This window comes from Scylla paramamosain, chromosome 40 (assembly GCF_035594125.1).
Source record: "Scylla paramamosain isolate STU-SP2022 chromosome 40, ASM3559412v1, whole genome shotgun sequence".
Classification (NCBI taxonomy): domain Eukaryota; kingdom Metazoa; phylum Arthropoda; class Malacostraca; order Decapoda; family Portunidae; genus Scylla; species Scylla paramamosain.
This window is the reverse complement of record NC_087190.1, coordinates 5733223-5751822: the sequence shown is the minus strand read 5'-3', so window position 1 is coordinate 5751822 and position 18600 is coordinate 5733223. Positions and strand designations below refer to the sequence as shown.

Genomic DNA, 18600 nt, shown 5'->3' with positions numbered 1-18600 from the left:
TTCTGGTTTTAGTTGGAACCACTAAGAAATTAATGCTCTTTTCTTCATTAATTTCTACTTCTTGTGTCACTGTTCTGCAGACTACCATTGTATCCTCCACTGGACTTGCATGAGGAGAGATTCTATCAATGATTCCCCAACCTAGCTCTGTCCTACATGCATAGGGATGCTTCTTACTATCACCTGCTATTTGCTCTTCTGCCATAATGGCTTCTGCACAATCAAGAACAATGAGGAGTCCTATGTCAACATTTGGGTCATATTTCATTAGTTTGTCAGAGATCGCCTTCAAGTGGGGCCAGTTACAAGCAGTCTTGGGCCTTGGCATCTGACTTTATCTAGCTGAAATGTTTTCTGTTGAATATGCTGAAGGGATTGATATTTCCACTTCTTCATTATAACCTCTCACTTTAAGTCCATGAACTTTGATAGAATCAGTGATTTGTTTTCCACTTATTGTGTGAATATTAAGTGACATTGGTGGGCTGCTGACTTCCAATTTATCCAGAGTACTTTCCTTGATGAATGATGCATCAGACTGCTTATCCAGCAGTCCATGCAGTACTGGAATAGCTGGGAGAGAAGCTGGGAGTGGCTAGGAGAGGCTGGGAATGGCTGGGAGAGCCTGGTAATGGGTGGGGGAGAAGAGGCTGGGAGAGAAGTGGCTGTGAATGGCTTTGTATGGCTGGGAGAGGCTGGGAGGGGTGTGGTTGAAAATTGATGGGGAGGATCACCTTTGTGTGTCCGGGGTAGGAGTGGCTTTGAGAGGCAGGGAGGGCAGTGGGTGGAAATGGCTGGGGGAGATGGGGATGGGAGAGACTGTGAGGGCATTGGTTAGGAATGGCTGGGAGAGGAGTTGCTGGGAATGGCTGTTAGGGGAGTGTCTGGAATTGGCTGCGAGAGGAGTATCTGGTAATGGTTGGGAGAGGAATGGCTGGTAACGGCTGGGAGGACAGTGTCTGGGAATGGCTGGCGGAGGAGTGGCTGGGAGAGAAGTGGCTGGGAAAGGAATGGCTGGGAATGACTGGGGGATGAGTAGCTGGGAATGACTGGGGGATTAGTGGCTGGGAGAGAAGTGGCTGGGAAAGGAGTGGCTGGGAATGACTAGGGAAGGAGTTGCTGGGAATGGCTGAGGGAGAAGTAGCTGGGAGAGACTGGGAGAGGAGTGGCTGGGAATGCCTGGGAGAGAAGTGGCTTGGAATTGCTGGGAGAAGAGAGGCTAGGAATGGCTAGGAGAGGAGAGGAGAGGAGTGGCTGTGAATTGCTTGGAGAAAAGAGGCTAGGAATCCTGGGAGAGGAGTGGCTGGGAATGACTGGGAGAGGAGTGGCTAGGAATGGGTGGGAGAGGAATGGTTATAGGAATGGCTTGGAGAGGAATGGCTCCTCTCCCAGCCATTTCCAGTCACTCTTCTCACAGCCATTTTTAGCCTCTCCTCTTCCAGCAATTCCCAGCCACTCCTTTCCCTGCCATTCACAGTCACTTCTCTCCCATCCATTTCCAGCCTCTCCCAGCCATTGCCAGCCACTCCTCCTCCTGCCATTACTAGCCACTCCTCTCTAACCCACTCCTTTCCCAGCTATTCTCAGCCACTCCTTTCCCATCTGTTCCCAACCACTCCTTTTCCAGCCATTCACAGCCACTCCTCTCCCATCCATTCCCAGCCATTCAACAGTCACTCACTTCATCAATTCTTCTTAATTCTACTCAATGGCAAATCTTTAAGAACAGAGTGAAAATCTTTCTTCATAACACTTTCTATAACTTCTTTAATGGCTGGGATTATGATACCCTCACCAATAGTGTGTGCCTTTCCTTTCTTTGCTTTCATGAGGGAGATGTTATATGAAGCTCTTAAACCTCCTTCAGTATCACCACTGACGGGTGCTTTGAAAAGAGTCTTGATATTTGATCGACTTTTGAGTTTTTCTTTCAGTGTCTTGAAATAGTCAAGGTCTTTGTTTTTCTTATCACAGTGAACCGTTTCAAGGTGGTGCTTCATCTTTGCAGGCTTCATGGCATCATTACTGAAAGTCTTTTCACACAAGTGACACAATGGCATGGTGTCATTGGTTAATGAAGTAATGAATCCATATTTCAAATATTTCTGAGAACACTGACACCATTTCTTCTTAGCAGCAACGACAGCCATTGTGCTTGTTACGCACAGTTTTCAATGCGTCACAATAATCAGTTCACGGACCACACTTACGGGAGCTGAGCGTGCGCTGAACTAATGTGTGCGAGACAGAGAGAGAGACGTAGGCGGGGTGGGGTGGGGTGGGGTAGGGATACGTTCACTGGCTCAGTACGAGACAGAGACAAGAATGCATTGTGTACAGACCCTAGTACAGACCGGAGAGATGCGAGACACAATGAGGGGGAGGGATTGGTTGAAGGTAGTGTTGCCAGCACTGCTGAAATTTCTGAAGATTCACTGACAATTTGACCTATTGTTTGAATTCAAGAAATTATTATAATTAAAAATAATAGTGATAATTATGTCTGGTAATAGATTTTTGCAAATTATTTTTGAGAATTTCTAATCAGAGGTTTCAACGGTCCCTTAGACCCCAGCAGTAAATATTCATCGATCCCTTGGTTATTCATTGACCTCTTTTTGACCCCCTAATTATTCATTGACCCCATTTTGACCCACTGATTATTCATTGACCCTCTCCCCTTTTGACCCCCTTGGTTATTCGTTGACCCCCTTTCAACCCCCTAATTATTCATTGACCCCTTGGATGGTCCCATCAACCCCTGAGGAGCGATATTGACCACTTTGAGAACCCCTGCTGTATGTGCTGGTGCTGGTGGTGGTGGTGGTGGTGGTGGTTCCCTGCAAATCATTAAAAGGGGATGGTTTTTTTACTTATTTCTGTTGTTTTATTGTTTCTTTGTTGTTGTTATCCTATGTGTGATTATGGATTTTCTTTTTATATGTGTGTGTGTGTGTGTGTGTGTGTGTGTGTGTAGATGGCTCTCCTACAGTGCTGTCATCAAGAGGATGCTAGAACAATGGGGTGCTCTGCAGCTCTTTTTCACAGACTTACACAATCAGCAGAGTAAGAGCTATTCACACGCACTAAAGAATGCTTATGAACTATTGCATAGTCCTTTTGTTAGACTATATTATTGCTTCTTTGAATCAGTGTTGCCCAGATTCACCCACTTTAACCTTCATTTTCAAAGTGAAAGAGTTGTGATAAATGCACGTCATAGTCTAAAGTTTGTAGTCTGTACAAGGATATACTGTTGATGTATATGAAGAGAGACAGCCTGATGAAGCAACCGCTCGGTAATAATGAACCAAGAAATGAGCGTGAATGGAATATGCTGAAACAGGTGTACTTAGGAGCTTCGGTGCCTGAAAGAGTAACGAGTACTCTTGATCTGTATAAGGATAGAGACGAAATGACTGAATTCCAGAAGAGATACAGATCTTTCCTTGTCACAGCTGCAGAACAGATCAAGAAGAGACTTGATTTTGAGGACCCAGTTCTCTCAATACTGTCTATCTTGGAGCCAGCCTACGTCCTGGGTAAGAAAGAAGTAAACGAATCTAGTCTGGTTACTTAGGCAGTTCATCTTCCACACATAATTGGTGGAGATGATGCCACACTGCAGCAACTGGATGACGAATGGAGGAAGCTTGAGTTTGAAGATCTCCCAGAAAACATCATGAGTGGGGGGAAGGAAATGGAAAAATAAAAGATAAAGCTCCTGATTTGTTTTGGGGTGAGATAAGGCTGATTCTGGATAGTGAGGGATGCTCTAAGTGCAAGTGAGTGTCTGTCTTTGCGCTAGCATGCCTTTCATTGCCCCATGTAAATGCAGATTGGAAAAGATGTTTTTGGGACATAAACAGAATGAGAACTGAAGACAGAAACAAACTCAAAACAGAATCAGTAAGAGACATTTTTTTAGCAAAACAATCTGTAACAAGCAAAGGAAACCGTAACTGGACCTCATCCCAGCCATCCAGGAGCATGATAAGGAGCATCACTTCCCAAGGGCTATATCCAACTGGTGTAGAAAGTGACCCAAACTCTCCAAAAATCCACGGTGACTCAGCCATTCACCTACAAAATGGTGAGTATATGATAGCGTCTCGTAACATGCAATGCTTCTCAGAACTTATATCAAATGCCTAACAAAAAACTTTTTGGTGTCTAGTGTTCCAATGGTATATTTTGTGATATTTTGCAGAACTGACAAAAAAATAGGTGAATCTTGGTGTATGATAATCTAGCACAAAATACGATAATTTTTATGGGTGTGTACGATAATTTCGGGACAAATCTGGGAACACTGGTCATTCACGGCCAAGTTGCGCTCAGACAAAGATGAGCAGGAAGGTAACCGAGGTAAATACTTTAATTTTGTAGTAAAAATTGATTGTCATATTGCCAAGTTGATTGCATGTATTGTTAATGAATACTGTAATATGTTGAAAGTTTCATATCAGTACATAATGTTATTTTATAGGAAATTTAGACTAAGAACTTGTTCGCATTTGTTACAGTCATGCCTACCTCATCAATAAATGTTAGAGAGAGAGAGAGAGAGAGAGAGAGAGAGAGAGAGAGAGAGAGAGAGAGAGAGAGAGAGAGAGAGAGAGAGCTGCAGCTGCCTTTCCTCGACCCTATGATGATGTGTGTGATCAGTAAAATTGATTACCTAAGAGCTAATGAAGACCTGCTGGTGTAGCTACAAAGATTAGACAAATACAAGAAATTAGACAAATTAAAATATTAGACAAATAAACATTGAAACTTATGTAGAATCTAGAACTTCTAGTAATATTGATAGACTCGCCTACTTAAACAAGTATACAACTGGTGAAGCAAAGGATGCTATTAAAATGTTAATGTACCTTAACTGATGCTGACTATGGGCAGGCAAAGAAAACTTTTAGGGAGAGATTTGGAAACAAAAGTATCATAGCTGATGCTTACACAAGAAAGTTAATGAATTGGCCACCAGTCTCTAAGCATAATGGTCTGGCCTTAACAGTATTCTTGGATTTTTTAAAGTGCTGTCTAGCTGCAATAAAACACTCTTCTCACTTGTAATTTCTGGACGACCCTAGGGAGCAGAGAAAGGTACTAACAAAACTCCCTGATCATATGGTTTATGACTGGAGAAAACAAGTGATGACATATCTCGACACTAACAGTAACAGCAGCACTCCTAGTAGTGATGATGAGCACCAAACACCCTTTGAAATGTTATGTAAATTTATCCAGAAGGAAGCGAAAGGAGCAAGGAATCCCTTTGTTTCCTGGGATTCAGTAAATAGGGAAGTAAATAACTGGAACAAAACTGAAACAAGCAGCCAAATGGAAACCAAGGGAATCAAACACCATGACAAAGAATAGAGGGAGCAGAACTTTCATGGCTATATCAATTGAAGAAAAACCAATGTGTTCATTGCAAAGTAAAGTGAATGTACAAGCCAACAAACAATATCCCTGGGAGCAGGAAAGGAAAGGACAGTTCTGTCACTACTGTACAAAGGATCATGACTTAGATGATTGCAAGGAATTTGCCAAACTTGATAGTAATACCAGGTACACATTTGCTAAAGAAAGATGGTTATGTACACGGTGTTTAAAAATGGGTCACAAAGGGAAAAATTGTAGAAGAAGGAAATTATGTAAAGTATGTCAGAGATACCATCCCACAGCTCTTCACAATGGTGACATGACGAGAACCGAGAGCCAAAGGGTGCCAGAACAAGCAACTCAGCCTAAAAGTGATAACAAATCCACAGTAGTAGTAGCAAATAAGGTCAAATTAACAGAATCAGTGACACATGACATGCACACCATGACAGTTCCTGTATGGTTACATCATGTTAGTAATGAAGAGAATAAAATTTTAGTGCATGGACTGCTGGATGAGCAGTCTGATGCTTCATTCATCAAGGAAAGTACTCTGGATAAATTAGAAGTCAGCAGCCCACCAATGTCACTTAATATTCACACAATAAGTGGAAAACAAATCACTTATTCTATTAAAGTTCATGGACTTAAAGTGAGAGGTAATAATGAAGAAGTGGAAATATCAATCCCTTCAGCATATTCAACAGAAAACATTTCAGCTAGTTAAAGTCAGATGCCAAGGTCCAAGACTGCTTGTAACTGGCCCCACTTGAAGGCGATCTCTGACAAACTAATGAAATATGACCCAAATGTTGACATAGGACTCCTCGTTGTTCTTGATTGTGCAGAAGCCATTATGGCAGAAGAGCAAATAGCAGGTGATAGTAAGAAGCATCCCTATGCATGTAGGACAGAGCTAGGTTGGGGGATCATTGATAGTATCTCTCCTCATGCAAGTCCAGTGGAGGATACAATGGTAGTCTGCAGAACAGTGACACAAGAAGTAGAAATTAATGAAGAAAAGAGCATTAATTTCTTAGTGGTTCCTACCAAAACCAGAATTGATTAATCCTTCTCATGTGAGGGATATGTTTGAATTTGACTTCGGTGATGGAAAGTCAGGTGACACTCCATTATCATATGAAGATAAAAGGTTTGTGAGTAAGATGAAAGAAGGAGTACATTTGCTGAAGGATGGGCATTATGAGTTAACCCTTCCTCTTAAAGATGATAATATCAAGCTTCCAAACAACAGAATTCAAGTCATGGGAAGGTGAAAATACAGAAGCAGGCAGGGAGTTCCAGAGTTTACCAGAGAAAGGGATGAATAATTGAGAATGCTGGTTAACTCTTGCATTAGAGGTGGACAGAACAGGGATGAGAGAAAGAAGAGTTTCTTGCAGCGAGGCCGCGGGAGGAAGGGAGGCATGTAGTTAGTAAGATCAGAAGAGCAGTTAGCATGAAAATAGTGATAGAAGACAGCTAAAGATGCAACATTAAAGCAATGAGAGAGAGGCTGAAGACAGTCAGTAAGAGGAGAGGAGTTGATGAGATGAAAAGCTTTTGATTTTACCCTGTCTAGAAGAGTGGTATGAGTGAAACCCTCCCAGATATGTGAAGCATACTCCATACATGGACGGATAAGGCCCTTGTACAGAGTTAGCAGCTGGGGGGGTGAGTAAAACGGACGGAGACGTATCAGAATGCATAACTTCATAGAAGCTGTTTTAGCTAGAGATGAGATGTGAAGTTTCCAGTTCAGATTACAAGGAAAGGACAGACCGAGGATGTTCAGTGTACAAGAGGGCGACAGTTGAGTGTCGTTGATGAAGAGACGATAGTTGTCTGGAAGGTTGTGTCAAGTTGATAGATGGAGGAATAGAATTTTTGAGGCATTGAACAATATGAGGCTTGCTCTGACCCATTCAGAAATTTTAGAAAGATCAGAAGTCAGGCGTTCTGTTGTTTCCCTAATCAATAAACAATTGGTAGTTATATATATATATATATATATATATATATATATATATATATATATATATATATATATATATATATATATATATATATATATATATATATATATATATATATATATATATATATATATATATATATATATATATATATATAGTGATCCAAAAAGCCATTTATGTCGTGGTACTTTTATTGCCATTATTTTTGCTTTATATATATATATATATATATATATATATATATATATATATATATATATATATATATATATATATATATATATATATATATATATATATATATATATATGTAACACATGGTGTTTGATGGTGGTCACTATACAAATTATTTCTGTATATTGCTCGTTTCATATTTGTTTGTTTCATAGTATTTGCTCGTTTCATATGATAACTACCTAGGAATAATGAGTGTTAATGAGTGTTTCATTTGTGTATGAATCCCTCGAGCGGTAAACCGAGGGAAGGTAGCTCAGGGAGGGAGGTCAAGCCGGCAGTCTATCTGTGGTATAGCAGCCGCACACACCTTGTTGGATTTAAACCTGTGGATTTATTTCCTGTGAGCGCCAGAGATTGGTGAGTGTTACTCTATTATATTTGTGATAGGTTTAGGAATATATCAGGAAAGTGTAGTACTTTGTTGCTTGTTATTCTCTCCTGTTGTATTTACTTTACGTTACACCCAGAACTGTTACATATATGTTGTGTTTTTTGTGATATTTCAACGTAAATTGTCATAGGTAATCAAACATTCATGTGAGATTTATGTGACTCAGAAGTGTCTTTACACCGTAAGGATAGTCACCATAGCTTGTTAGCTAGTAGTTTATTTATCATGTATTTGTTAATTTATTTTTCTTTTTTTTGACACGTGTGCATAGTGATTTCATTGCGTTGCTCTAATGCCTTCATGAGGACTTTGTGATGTTACTTATGTTAATTTTGTATTGCATAGAGATTAATTAAGGGTCCTTCTCCAGTTGGACCGTTCACCCTCACGTTCACCCTCACATTCACTCTTACGTTCACCATATGGGACAAGTAAACACACACAAGAATCAACGAGTGTCAATAACCTGGCGTAATGATATACCAAGAAGAAATACCCTTGTCTAACGCCCCTGAGTGGGTGTTACAATATATATTATATGTATATGTATGTATGTATATTAGGGTGATCCAAAAAGCCATTTATGTTCTGGTACTTAATTATTGTCATTATTTTTGTTTGATTTCTTAAGGGAATCGCAGTGAAATGACGGTAACGAAATTATTGAAACGACCATAACGGCATTTATTATTTTTTGTGGGAAAAACTGAAATGGTATTTGACAAAATCTATACTTATTTTCAAAGCTTAAACCTTCATCTACAACCTCCATTTAAAATATTTTGATTTTTTCTTATAATCTCACAAAGTTTTGCACGACTGCAACGTCCTCTTTAACAATTAATAGCAAGAACACCAATGAATACAGAATGTTCTGGATAGTCTCATTATCCTCTTTAGCCATTAGTACTATCTTGGTAAAAATCACATCACGTTAACTACTTCTAGAGATATACGAGTAGGTAAGAGTACACCCGTAAGTTACCTTCCGAGCGAAACGACCGTAATGGTAGAATGACCCTAGTTGTGCTTGCCTGGTTGTGTTTGCCTGGTTGTGTTTGCCTTGCTGTGTTTGCCTTGCTGTGTTTGCCTTGCTGTGTCTGCCTGGTTGTGTTTGCCTGTTTTGTGTTTGCCTGGTTGTGTTTGCCTGTTTTGTGTTTGCCTGTTTTGTGTTTGCCTGTTTTGTGTTTGCCTTGCTGTGTTTGCCTTCCTGGTTGTGTTTGCCTTGCTGTGTTTGCCTTGCTGTGTTTGCCTTGCTGTGTCTGCCTGGTTGTGTTTGCCTGTTTTGTGTTTGCCTGTTTTGTGTTTGCCTGGTTGTGTTTGCCTGGTTGTCTTCACCTAGTTCTGGAGTATGTTTTGATGCTTTCATTTCACTATTTTGCACTTACGGAGTATTGTCATCTGGCAGCAAATTAGCACAACATCATAACCACATCTTCACTTAAGTCATTCCAGATGTCTGTAGTTCAGTGTGGGCAGCTGTGTTTCTTGATGTCACCAGAACACACCATCCCTTTCCAGTCACTACCTCCTGCAGTTACTCTTCATCTCTTCCTTTATACACCACCACCACCACCTACACCACCTCCTTCTGCAGTTACTCCTTGATCCCTTTCTGATCAGCACCACCTTCACCCCCTCCTGCTGGCACTGGGTGGGGCTGGCACTGCTCCTCCTCCAGCTGGAGTGTTCCCTGCGGTGCCTCTTTGCGTGGGCCAATAAGGTGCCTTCGCAGGTGATCACTGCCCAACACACGGCTCTCTACACTACCATCGACCATGCCCTTGCTGCTCCTGTGACTGGAGGAAGAGCAGGAGGCGCAAAAGGAGGAGGAGAGGTGCAAATTGAAGAAAGAAGAGAAGAAAGTGGAATGACTGAAGGTATGTTTCAAGCTGTGGCTTTTCCGGTATTGTGGTGGCATTGGTATAACACTAGTAGTAGTAGTAGTAGTAGTAATAGTAGTAGTAAGAAGAAGAAGAGGAGGAGGGGGAGGAGGTTGTGATATTAAAAATTAACAGGAGAGATGAAAAAAAAGTGATTTATGTATCCATATAGCAAGACGGCAAATAATGATGATGAAATAATAATAATAATAATATTAATAATATTAATAATAATAGCAATAATAATAATAATGATATTTATTATTATTATTATTATTATTATTATTTTTACTACTACTACTATTATTATTACTATTATTATTATCATCGTCATAATCATACGTCAATCCCAAATAGGAACAAGAAAAGACGATGCTGATGAAACAGAAGAGGCAGAAATAAAGGACGATAAACACAAAAAGAAGATAGCGTTTGAGAGTTCCAATAAGGGTATGGAAAGTATAAAACATCCTATTCCTCATCCACCTCTCCTCTCATCCACTCGCCTATCGCAGGAGACAGAAAATGCATTACAGGTCCTTAGAAGGTGGATAAGTGGATACAGGAGTCACTACCACCCTACTTCTCTCCTCCACGAGGCCCTCCTCTCTTCCACCTCCCTCCTGGGCGGGTGGAAGGAGTGGAAGAGAGTGGAGAGAAGCGAGATGGATTATGTGGAGTAGGAGAAACAGGTGGAGGTGTTGGTGGAAGAGATGGATAGACTGTGTGAGAGAGCGGAAGAGGTGAAAGGCAAGAGTGACGTGGAAGTGGGAGATAGGAAGGGGAATAAAGGAAGAACTGATCAATAGGTGAATAGTGACAATGGAGTGGAAATGAAGGAAGTGAAAGGACCGAGAACGATGAAGATAAACCCAAAATAAGAGAAAATCTAAGTTACCCACCTCTTTCACGCACGCACACCACCCTCCCATTAACAAAAACCACGGAATTCATAGCAAAAATCCATAATATAACCTTCCAAGTCCTTCACCGACCCAAATCTGAGCTGGAAGTGGTCTCAGTATTGAGAAGAATGACCACTAACATCAACGCCAGCTTCAGGAACACACAGGATAGTCTCTCCTTCAAACACACGCAGTTTAGAGAAAAGAAAAAAATGAGGTCTAGACGAAGGGAGACTTAAAAAAGAACTCAACGCGGTGCCTGTGGTGGTGTGGACTTGCTACCGCTTACTCCAGGCTGTTTATATGGTTCTTCCGTGTCTCCAAGATGTTCCAGAGATGGAGAGGGATAGTTTTTCCAGTCTCATGCGGGTCCTGAAGGGGGTACTCAAAGCTATGGAGAATTTAGCGTCACAAACAGATCCTTAGATGAATCGTTGGGACGAGGCTGTTTGTATATCAAGGGAGAATGTTGCCTTTGTCTTGAAGCATTTTGGGTGAGGTGCTTCTGTCCCCGGCTCTGTTATATGATTCTTTAAGCTTGTTTTACTTTCTGACTCGCCTTAGGTAAGTTTACCTGTACGTGTCTGTAAAGAGCAGGGTTTTTTTTATTATTATTTTTTTTATTTATTTATTTTTTATTTTTATTTTTTTCTGTCTCTCAGTTGAGAATGTTCAATTTATTTTGAAGTATTTAAGGTGTGGTGCTTATGTTCCTCACTGTCATTTTTTTTTTTTTTCAAGCTTGTTTTCTTTCCTGAGTTTGTTTAAATTTAGAGGTGCGTGTCTGCGTGAAGAGCGGTTTTTCTGCCTATCAATGGAGAATGTTGCCTTTACCATGAGGCATTTGGGGCGTGGTGCTTGTGTCCTCAGCTGTTTCATGATTTTAAGCTTGTTTTACTTCCTATCTCAGTTTTGTTAACTTTGCCTGTCCGTGGCTGTGTGAAATGCAGTTTCCTTTCGTGAATCCTGATGTGTCTGTCTTTACTTTGAGACATTTGGGGCGTGGTGCTTGTTTCCCCAGCTGTTTCGTGGTTTTAAGCTTGTTTTCCTTCCTGACTCGCTGTAGTTAAGCTGTGCGTGTCTGGCCCGCATTCAGCTCTCTCAACACAACTATTTTTAAAAGCCACATAAATAATTAGCCGGGTTCTCTTAATGATAATGTAGAAATCTTGTTAATCTATCACTAGAACCATAACTACATCTTTAAAAACCCGTGTAACTTACCAAATACGCCCATATTCAGAAACACTCTACTCTCTCATCATGACTATTTTTAAAGGCCACAGAGATGATTAGCCGGTTTCTCAAGACTGTTTTTCTTAATAATAATGTAGAAATCTTGTTAATCTGTCACTAGCACTGTATAAACACTCAAAAACCAGTGTGCCTTCATCTGCCTCGAGTCTTTTGAAAGTAGTGGAGGTGCGGAGCGGAAGTGTTTCAGAATACAGTCCTTTGTGAAGAGCAGTTTTTCGTGAATGAGACTTTTATAGTTTGAAATGTGAAAGAAAATAAAAGAAAAAAACTTATGATCCTGGTTATCATATCTTAATGAAGTTTACCTTGCGTCTTGTTTTATCCCAGCGGTCTTCAACCTTTCCCCGCGCTACACACAGAGCCAGGTGCTGATACGGGCGAGGTACACCACCACTATGTCAAGGTGGAACTAATGACTGCTGAATGCGCCGCAGGAGCGAGTCTTGCCAGCTCGTACAGTCACCTAAAAAAAGTTGGTGACAGTCTCTTGGCAGCTGAATGCCCTTCCACCACTCACTTGTTCTACACATGAGATTAAATTATCGGCAGGGTGAAAGCTTCTGACCGGGAGGAAGATGTGGCGGGGAAAGAGTTAAAGAGAAGGGAGTAGGGAGGCCAGGGGCGGCCGAGGGCGTGTGTGTGTTTGGTGAATTATTGTAGGCAAGATCCAACCAGAGTCGCTGAATCTTGATTGTACTGCAGGTATGAAAAAGAACAATGCACTTTATGAAAATGATTATTATTTTTCTTACATTTATTATTTTAGTAGTTATGATATTAATAAGAATAACAATAATACTTAGAATGGACACAAACTGAACGAAATTTCTCTCTCTCTCTCTCTCTCTCTCTCTAGAATGGACACAAACTGAACGAAATTTCTCTCTCTCTCTCTCTCTCTCTCTCTCTAGAATGGACACAAACTGAACGAAATTTCTCTCTCTCTCTCTCTCTCTCTCTAGAATGGACACAAACTGAACGAAATTTCTCTCTCTCTCTCTCTCTCTCTCTCTCTAGAATGGACACAAACTGAACGAAATTTCTCTCTCTCTCTCTCTCTCTCTCTCTCTCTCTCTCTCTCTCTCTCTCTCTCTCTCTCTCTCTCTCTCTCTCTCTCTCTCTCTTCAGATATGTATAGGAGGGAGAGATAGAATGAAAAGCGACAAAAGGAAGGAGAAAGAGGAGAACGGCAGGGATGAGTGAGGTTGTCACAGACTGCTGCTGTATTTATAATGATTTATATTATCAATGACAGCTGTCCTACACACACACACACACACACACACACACACACACACACACACACACACACACACACATAGACTGTCGCTAGGATGGTGAATTTGTAAGGGGTGGTTTGCTGGGCGGTGACTTACAACGATATTTGTTTGACGTGTGAAAAAAAAAAATGAAAGCACACACACGTCCTCGGCCTCCCCTGGTCCCCCTACCCCCTCCTCTTTAACTCCTCCCCCGCCGCCCTCCCTCCCCGCCGGAAGCTTTCTTTCTGCTGGTAGGTAAATCCTGCGTGAATAACAAGCGAGTGCTTTAAGGGTGTAGTGGTGTGTTGTGGTGGTGGTGGTAGTGGTGAAGCACGTGTGCCAGTCACCACGCAACACAGGGGAGGGTTCCCACAGGCGGCTCCACACACAAGCTCTTTAATCTCATCTACTGCTGTTTGCACGCCATGATTGCTACTCCCACAGCAGTCCACAATACTTAATTTTATCTTATTATCGTTGTGAATGTAAATGTTTACATTAAAATCGACAGGAGCTATTCTTATTGAACTTTTGGTACGGCATGAACACAGGGAGGGAAATACTGTGTTCAAATATATCTTCTTTACCCTGAGGTGTGTTGAGGTTCCCATGGCCCAGTGGACAGAGTGACGGTCTGGAGGACCTTGAGTGTTGGACGCAAGCGTTCAAATCCCTCTTAAGAACTTAAAAAAAAAAAATAAATAAATAAATAAATGAAATTATCTGCTAAGAATATACTTAATATAATATTAATAAATATTATTGGACGCCATAAGAAAATAATATATATTATATTATGATAAATGTTTAATATGAATTAACGTAACCAGAAGATGCGGAAGTAGACCAAGTTTACCAACAAATGTGTTGGGTGCTCGTGATGAACTTTAAGATTGCGTGAGGGAAGCGTGGGTACAAAACACACAGTATGGTGAAGGAGCTGCCCAGGGGGGAACTGCCATCCCCACCCGTTGTCCCACCCTGTAAACTACAAAGATCACCAAACGGACTCACTCAAGTAGGTTAGAAGTAGGAAAGGTTACCATAGAATAGGATAGGAGTGGCTGGGATTCGATGGGAGAGGAGAGGCTGGGATTGGAATGCAGAGGACTGTCTGGGATTGGCTAGGAGAGGAGAGGCTGGGAACGGCTGGGAGAGGAGTAATTGGGAATGGCTGGGAGAAGGAGAAGATGGGCTAGGAATGGCTGGGGGAGAGGTGGCTGGGAGAGGCTGGGAGAGGAGTGGTTATGAATGGCTGAGAATGGTTAAGAGAGGAGTGGCTGGGAATGGCTGGGAGAGGAATGACTGGGAACTGCTGGAAGAGAAGTGGCTGGGATTGGCTGGGAATGGGTGGGAGAGGAGTAGCTAGGAGAGAAGTGGCTGTGAGAAGAGTGGCTGGGAATAGCTGGGAGAGAAGTGTCTAGGAGAGGAGTAGCTGGGAATGGCTGGGATAGGAGCGGCTGAAAATGGCCGCGAGAGGAGTGGCTGGGAGGGGTGTAGCTTGGAATGGCTGGAAGAGATTGAGAGAGGAATGGTTGGGTTCGGCTGGGAGAAGCTGGAGTGCCTGGGAGAAACTGGGAGAGGAGTGGCAGGGATTGGCTGGGAGAGGCTGGAATGGCTGGGGGAGGAGTGGCTGGGAGAGACTGGGCGAGGAGTGTTTATCAATGGCTATGAGAGGAGAGGCTGAGAATGGCTGGGAGAGGAGTAACTGGGAATGGTTGAAAGAAGAGTGGCCGGGAATGGCTGGGAGAGGAGTGGCTAAGAGAAGGGTGGCTGGGAATGGCAGGGAGAGGAGTAGCTGCGAGTGGCTAAGAATGGTTGGGATAGAAGTGTCTGTGAATGGCTGGGAGAGGAGTGGCTGGGAATAGCTGAGAGAGGAGTGGCTGGGAATGACTGGAAGAGGAGTGGCTAGGAGAGGGTTAGCTAGTAATTGCTGGGAGAGGAGTGGCTAGGAGAGGGGTAGCTGGGAGAGGAGTGGCTGGGAATAGCTGAGAGAGGAGTGGCTGGGAGAGAAGCGGCTGGGAATGGCTGGGAGAGGAGTGGCTGGGAATGGCTGGGAGGGGAGTAACTGGGAATTGCTGGGAATGGCTAGGAGAGGATTAGCTGGAAGGGGAGTGGCTGAGAATGGCTGGGAATGGCTGGGAGAGAAATGGCTGGAAATGGCTGGGAGAGTATTGGTTGGCATTGGCTGGGAGAGGCTAGGAGGGGTCTAGCTGTGGGAGGAGTGGGTGGAAATGACTGGGAGAGGAATGGCTGTGAATGGCTCTGAGAGAAGTGGCTGGAAATGGATTTGAGACGAGTGGCTGTGAATGGCTGGGAACGACTGGGAGAGGAGTGGCTGGGAATGGCTGAGGGAGCAGAGTCTGGGAATGGCTGGAGGAGGAGCAGCTAGGAATGCTGGGAATAGCTGGGACAGGTGTAACAGCGAATAGCTGAAAGAGGAATGGCTAGTAGAGGGATGGCTGGCAATAGCTGGGAGAGGAATGGCTGGGAGAGGAGTGGCTGGGAATGGCTGGGATTGGCTCGAAGAGGCTGGGAGATGTGTTGCTGGGAATGACTGCATGGGAGAGGACTGCCGGGGAGATAAGTAACTGGGAATGGCTGGGAAAGTAGGGGCTGGGATTGGCTATGAATGGGCTGGGAAAGGAGTGGCTGGGAATGGTTGGGAGAGGAGTGGCTAAGAGAGGCTGGGAATGGTTGGGGGAAGAATGGCTGGGAGGGGCAGGGAGGGGAGTGGCTGGGAATGGCTGGAGTAGAAGTGTCTGGGAGAGGAGTGGTTAGCAATGGCTGGGAGAGGAGTGGCTGGGAATGGCTGTGAGAGGAATGGCTGGCATTGGCTGGAAGAGGAGTAACAAGGAATGGCTGGGAGAGGAGCGACTGGGAGAGGCTGGGAATGGCTGTGGGAGGAGTGGCTGGGAATGGAGCGGCTGGGGATGGCTGGGGGAGGAGAGGCTGGGAGGGGACTGGCTGAGAATGGCTGGGGGAGAAGTAGCTGGGATAGACCGGGAGAGGAGTGGCTGTGAATGGCTGGAAATAGCTGGGAGAAAAGTGGCTTGGAATGACTGGGAAAGGAGTGGCGGGGAATGGCTGGGAAAGGAGTGGCTGAAAATGGCTGGGAGATTAGTACCTGGGAATAGCTGAAAGAGGTGTGGCTGGGAATGTCTGGGAGAGGAGTGACTGGGAATAGCTGAATCTGGAGTGGCTGGGAATGGCTGAGAGGGGAATGGCTGGGAATAGCTGGGAGAGAAGCTGGGAGTGGCTAGGAGAGGCTGGGAATGGCTGGGAGGTCCTGGGAATGGGTGGGGGAGAAGAGGCTGGGAGAGAAGTGGCTGTGAAAATTGATGGGCAGGATCACCTTTGTGTGTCCGGGGTAGGAGTGGCTTTGAGAGGCAGGGAGGGCAGTGGGTGGAAATGGCTGGGGGAGATGGGGATGGGAGAGACTGTGAGGGCATTGGTTAGGAATGGCTTGGAGAGGAGTTGCTGGGAATGGCTGTTAGGGGAGTGTCTGGAATTGGCTGCGAGAGGAGTATCTGGTAATGGTTGGGAGAAGAATGGCTGGTAACGGCTGGGAGGACAGTGTCTGGGAATGGCTGGCGGAGGAGTGGCTGGGAGAGAAGTGGCTGGGAAAGGAATGGGTGGGAATGACTGGGGGATGAGTAGCTGGGAATGACTGAGAGATTAGTGGCTGGGAGAGAAGTGGTTGGGAAAGGAATGGCTGGGAATGACTAGGGAAGGAGTTGCTGGGAATGGCTGAGGGAGAAGTAGCTGGGAGAGACTGGGAGAGGAGTGGCTGGGAATGGCTGTCAGGGGAGTGTCTGGAATTGGCTGGGAGAGGAGTAACTGGTAATGGTTGGGAGAGGAATGGCTGGTAATGGCTGGGAGGGCTGTGTCTGGGAATGGCTGGGGGAGGAGTGGTTGGGAATGGAATGGCTGGGAATGATTGGGAGAGGAGTGGCTAGGAATTTTGTGGGAGAGGAGTGGTTATAGGAATGGCTTGGAGAGGAATGGCTCCTCTCCCAGCCACTTCCAGTCACTCTTCTCGCAGCCATTTTTAGCCTCTCCTTTTCTAGCCATTCCCAGCCACTCCTTTCCCTGCCATTCACAGTCACTTTTCCCCCAACCGTTCCAATTCACTCCCATCCCAGCCTCTCCCAGCCATTGCCAGCCACTCCTCGCCCAGCCATTCCTAGCCACCCCCTTTCCAAGCCTTTCCTCTCCCAGCTATTCCCAGCTACTTCTTTCCCAGCCATTCACAGCCATTCCTTTTCCAGCCATTCACAGCCACTCCTCTCCCATCCATTCCCAGCCATTCACAGTCACTCACTTCATCAATTCTTCTTTGCACTATACTGTTACTTAATGGCAAATCTTTAAGAACAGAGTGAAAATTTTTCTTCATAACACTTTCTATAACTTCTTTAATAGCTGGGATTATGATACCCTCACCAATAGTGTGTGCCTTTCCTTTCTTTGCTTTCATGAGGGAGATGTTATATGAAGCTCTTAAACCTCCTTCAGTATCACCACTGACGGGTGCTTTGAAAAAAGTCTTGATATTTGATCGACTTTTGTGTTTTCTTTCAGTGTCTTGAAATAGTCAAGGTCTTTGTTTTTCTTATCACAGTGAACCGTTTCAAGGTGGTGCTTCATCTTTGCAGGCTTCAAGGCATCATTACTGAAAGTCTTTTCACACAAGTGACACAATGGCATGGTGTCATTGGTTAATGAAGTAATGAATCCATATTTCAAATATTTCTGTGAATACTGACGGCATTTCTTCTTAGCAGCAACGACAGCCATTGTGTTTGTTACACACAGTTTTCAATGCGTCACAATAATCAGTTCGCGGACCACACTTACGAGAGCTGAGCGTGCGCTGAACTAATGTGTGTGAGACAGCGAGATAGGCGTGGGCAGGCTGGGGTGGGGTAGGGATACGTTCACTGGCTCAGTACGAGACAGAGACAAGAATGCATTGTGTACAGACCCTAGTACAGACAGTAGAGCTGCGAGACACAATGAGGGGAAGGGTTTGGTTAAAGGTAGTGTTGCCAGCACTGCTGAAATTTCTGAAGATTCACTGACAATTTGATCTATTGTTTGAATTCAAGAAATTATTGTAATTAAAAATAATAGTAATAATTATGTCTGGTATTCTTCAGATTTTTGCAAATTATTTTTGAAAATTTCTAATCAGAGGTTTCAACGGTCCCTTAGACCCCAGCAGTAAATATTCATCGATCCCTTGGTTATTCATTGACCCCCTTTTGACCCATTACTTATTCATTGACCCCATTTTGA

General features: G+C 43.7%; 3 protein-coding genes across 4 annotated transcripts; 1 reads left to right on the top strand and 2 right to left on the bottom strand.

Moving 5' to 3' along the window:
- Positions 1 to 595: 595 nt before the first annotated feature.
- Positions 596 to 2060, bottom strand: LOC135092568 (uncharacterized). The gene is made up of 4 exons (XM_063991183.1): positions 1796 to 2060; positions 1106 to 1328; positions 735 to 869; positions 596 to 650 (listed from the first exon to the last, which is right to left on the bottom strand). Exons 1-4 carry the CDS (start codon positions 2058 to 2060, stop codon positions 596 to 598), a joined length of 678 nt encoding a protein of 225 aa, XP_063847253.1.
- A 5656-nt stretch (positions 2061 to 7716) lies between these two features.
- Positions 7717 to 12550, top strand: LOC135092587 (uncharacterized). Of its 2 annotated transcripts, none has more exons than XR_010262934.1 (3): positions 7717 to 7958; positions 9674 to 9872; positions 10233 to 12550. XR_010262934.1 is itself a non-coding variant. In XM_063991198.1 (3 exons), the coding sequence occupies exons 1-3, from the start codon at positions 7819 to 7821 to the stop codon at positions 10556 to 10558; spliced, it is 723 nt and encodes a 240-aa protein (XP_063847268.1). In that variant the 5' UTR covers positions 7717 to 7818; the 3' UTR covers positions 10559 to 12550. The 2 variants fall into 2 exon arrangements, 1 of the variants encoding a protein (XP_063847268.1); XM_063991198.1 differs by having other exon boundaries at positions 9616 to 9872.
- Positions 12551 to 15687: 3137 nt separating this feature from the next.
- LOC135092567 (uncharacterized) lies at positions 15688 to 18009 on the bottom strand. Its single transcript, XM_063991182.1, has 5 exons — positions 17866 to 18009; positions 17076 to 17229; positions 16655 to 16919; positions 16427 to 16588; positions 15688 to 16291 (listed from the first exon to the last, which is right to left on the bottom strand). Exons 1-5 carry the CDS (start codon positions 18007 to 18009, stop codon positions 15688 to 15690), a joined length of 1329 nt encoding a protein of 442 aa, XP_063847252.1.
- Positions 18010 to 18600: the final 591 nt, after the last annotated feature.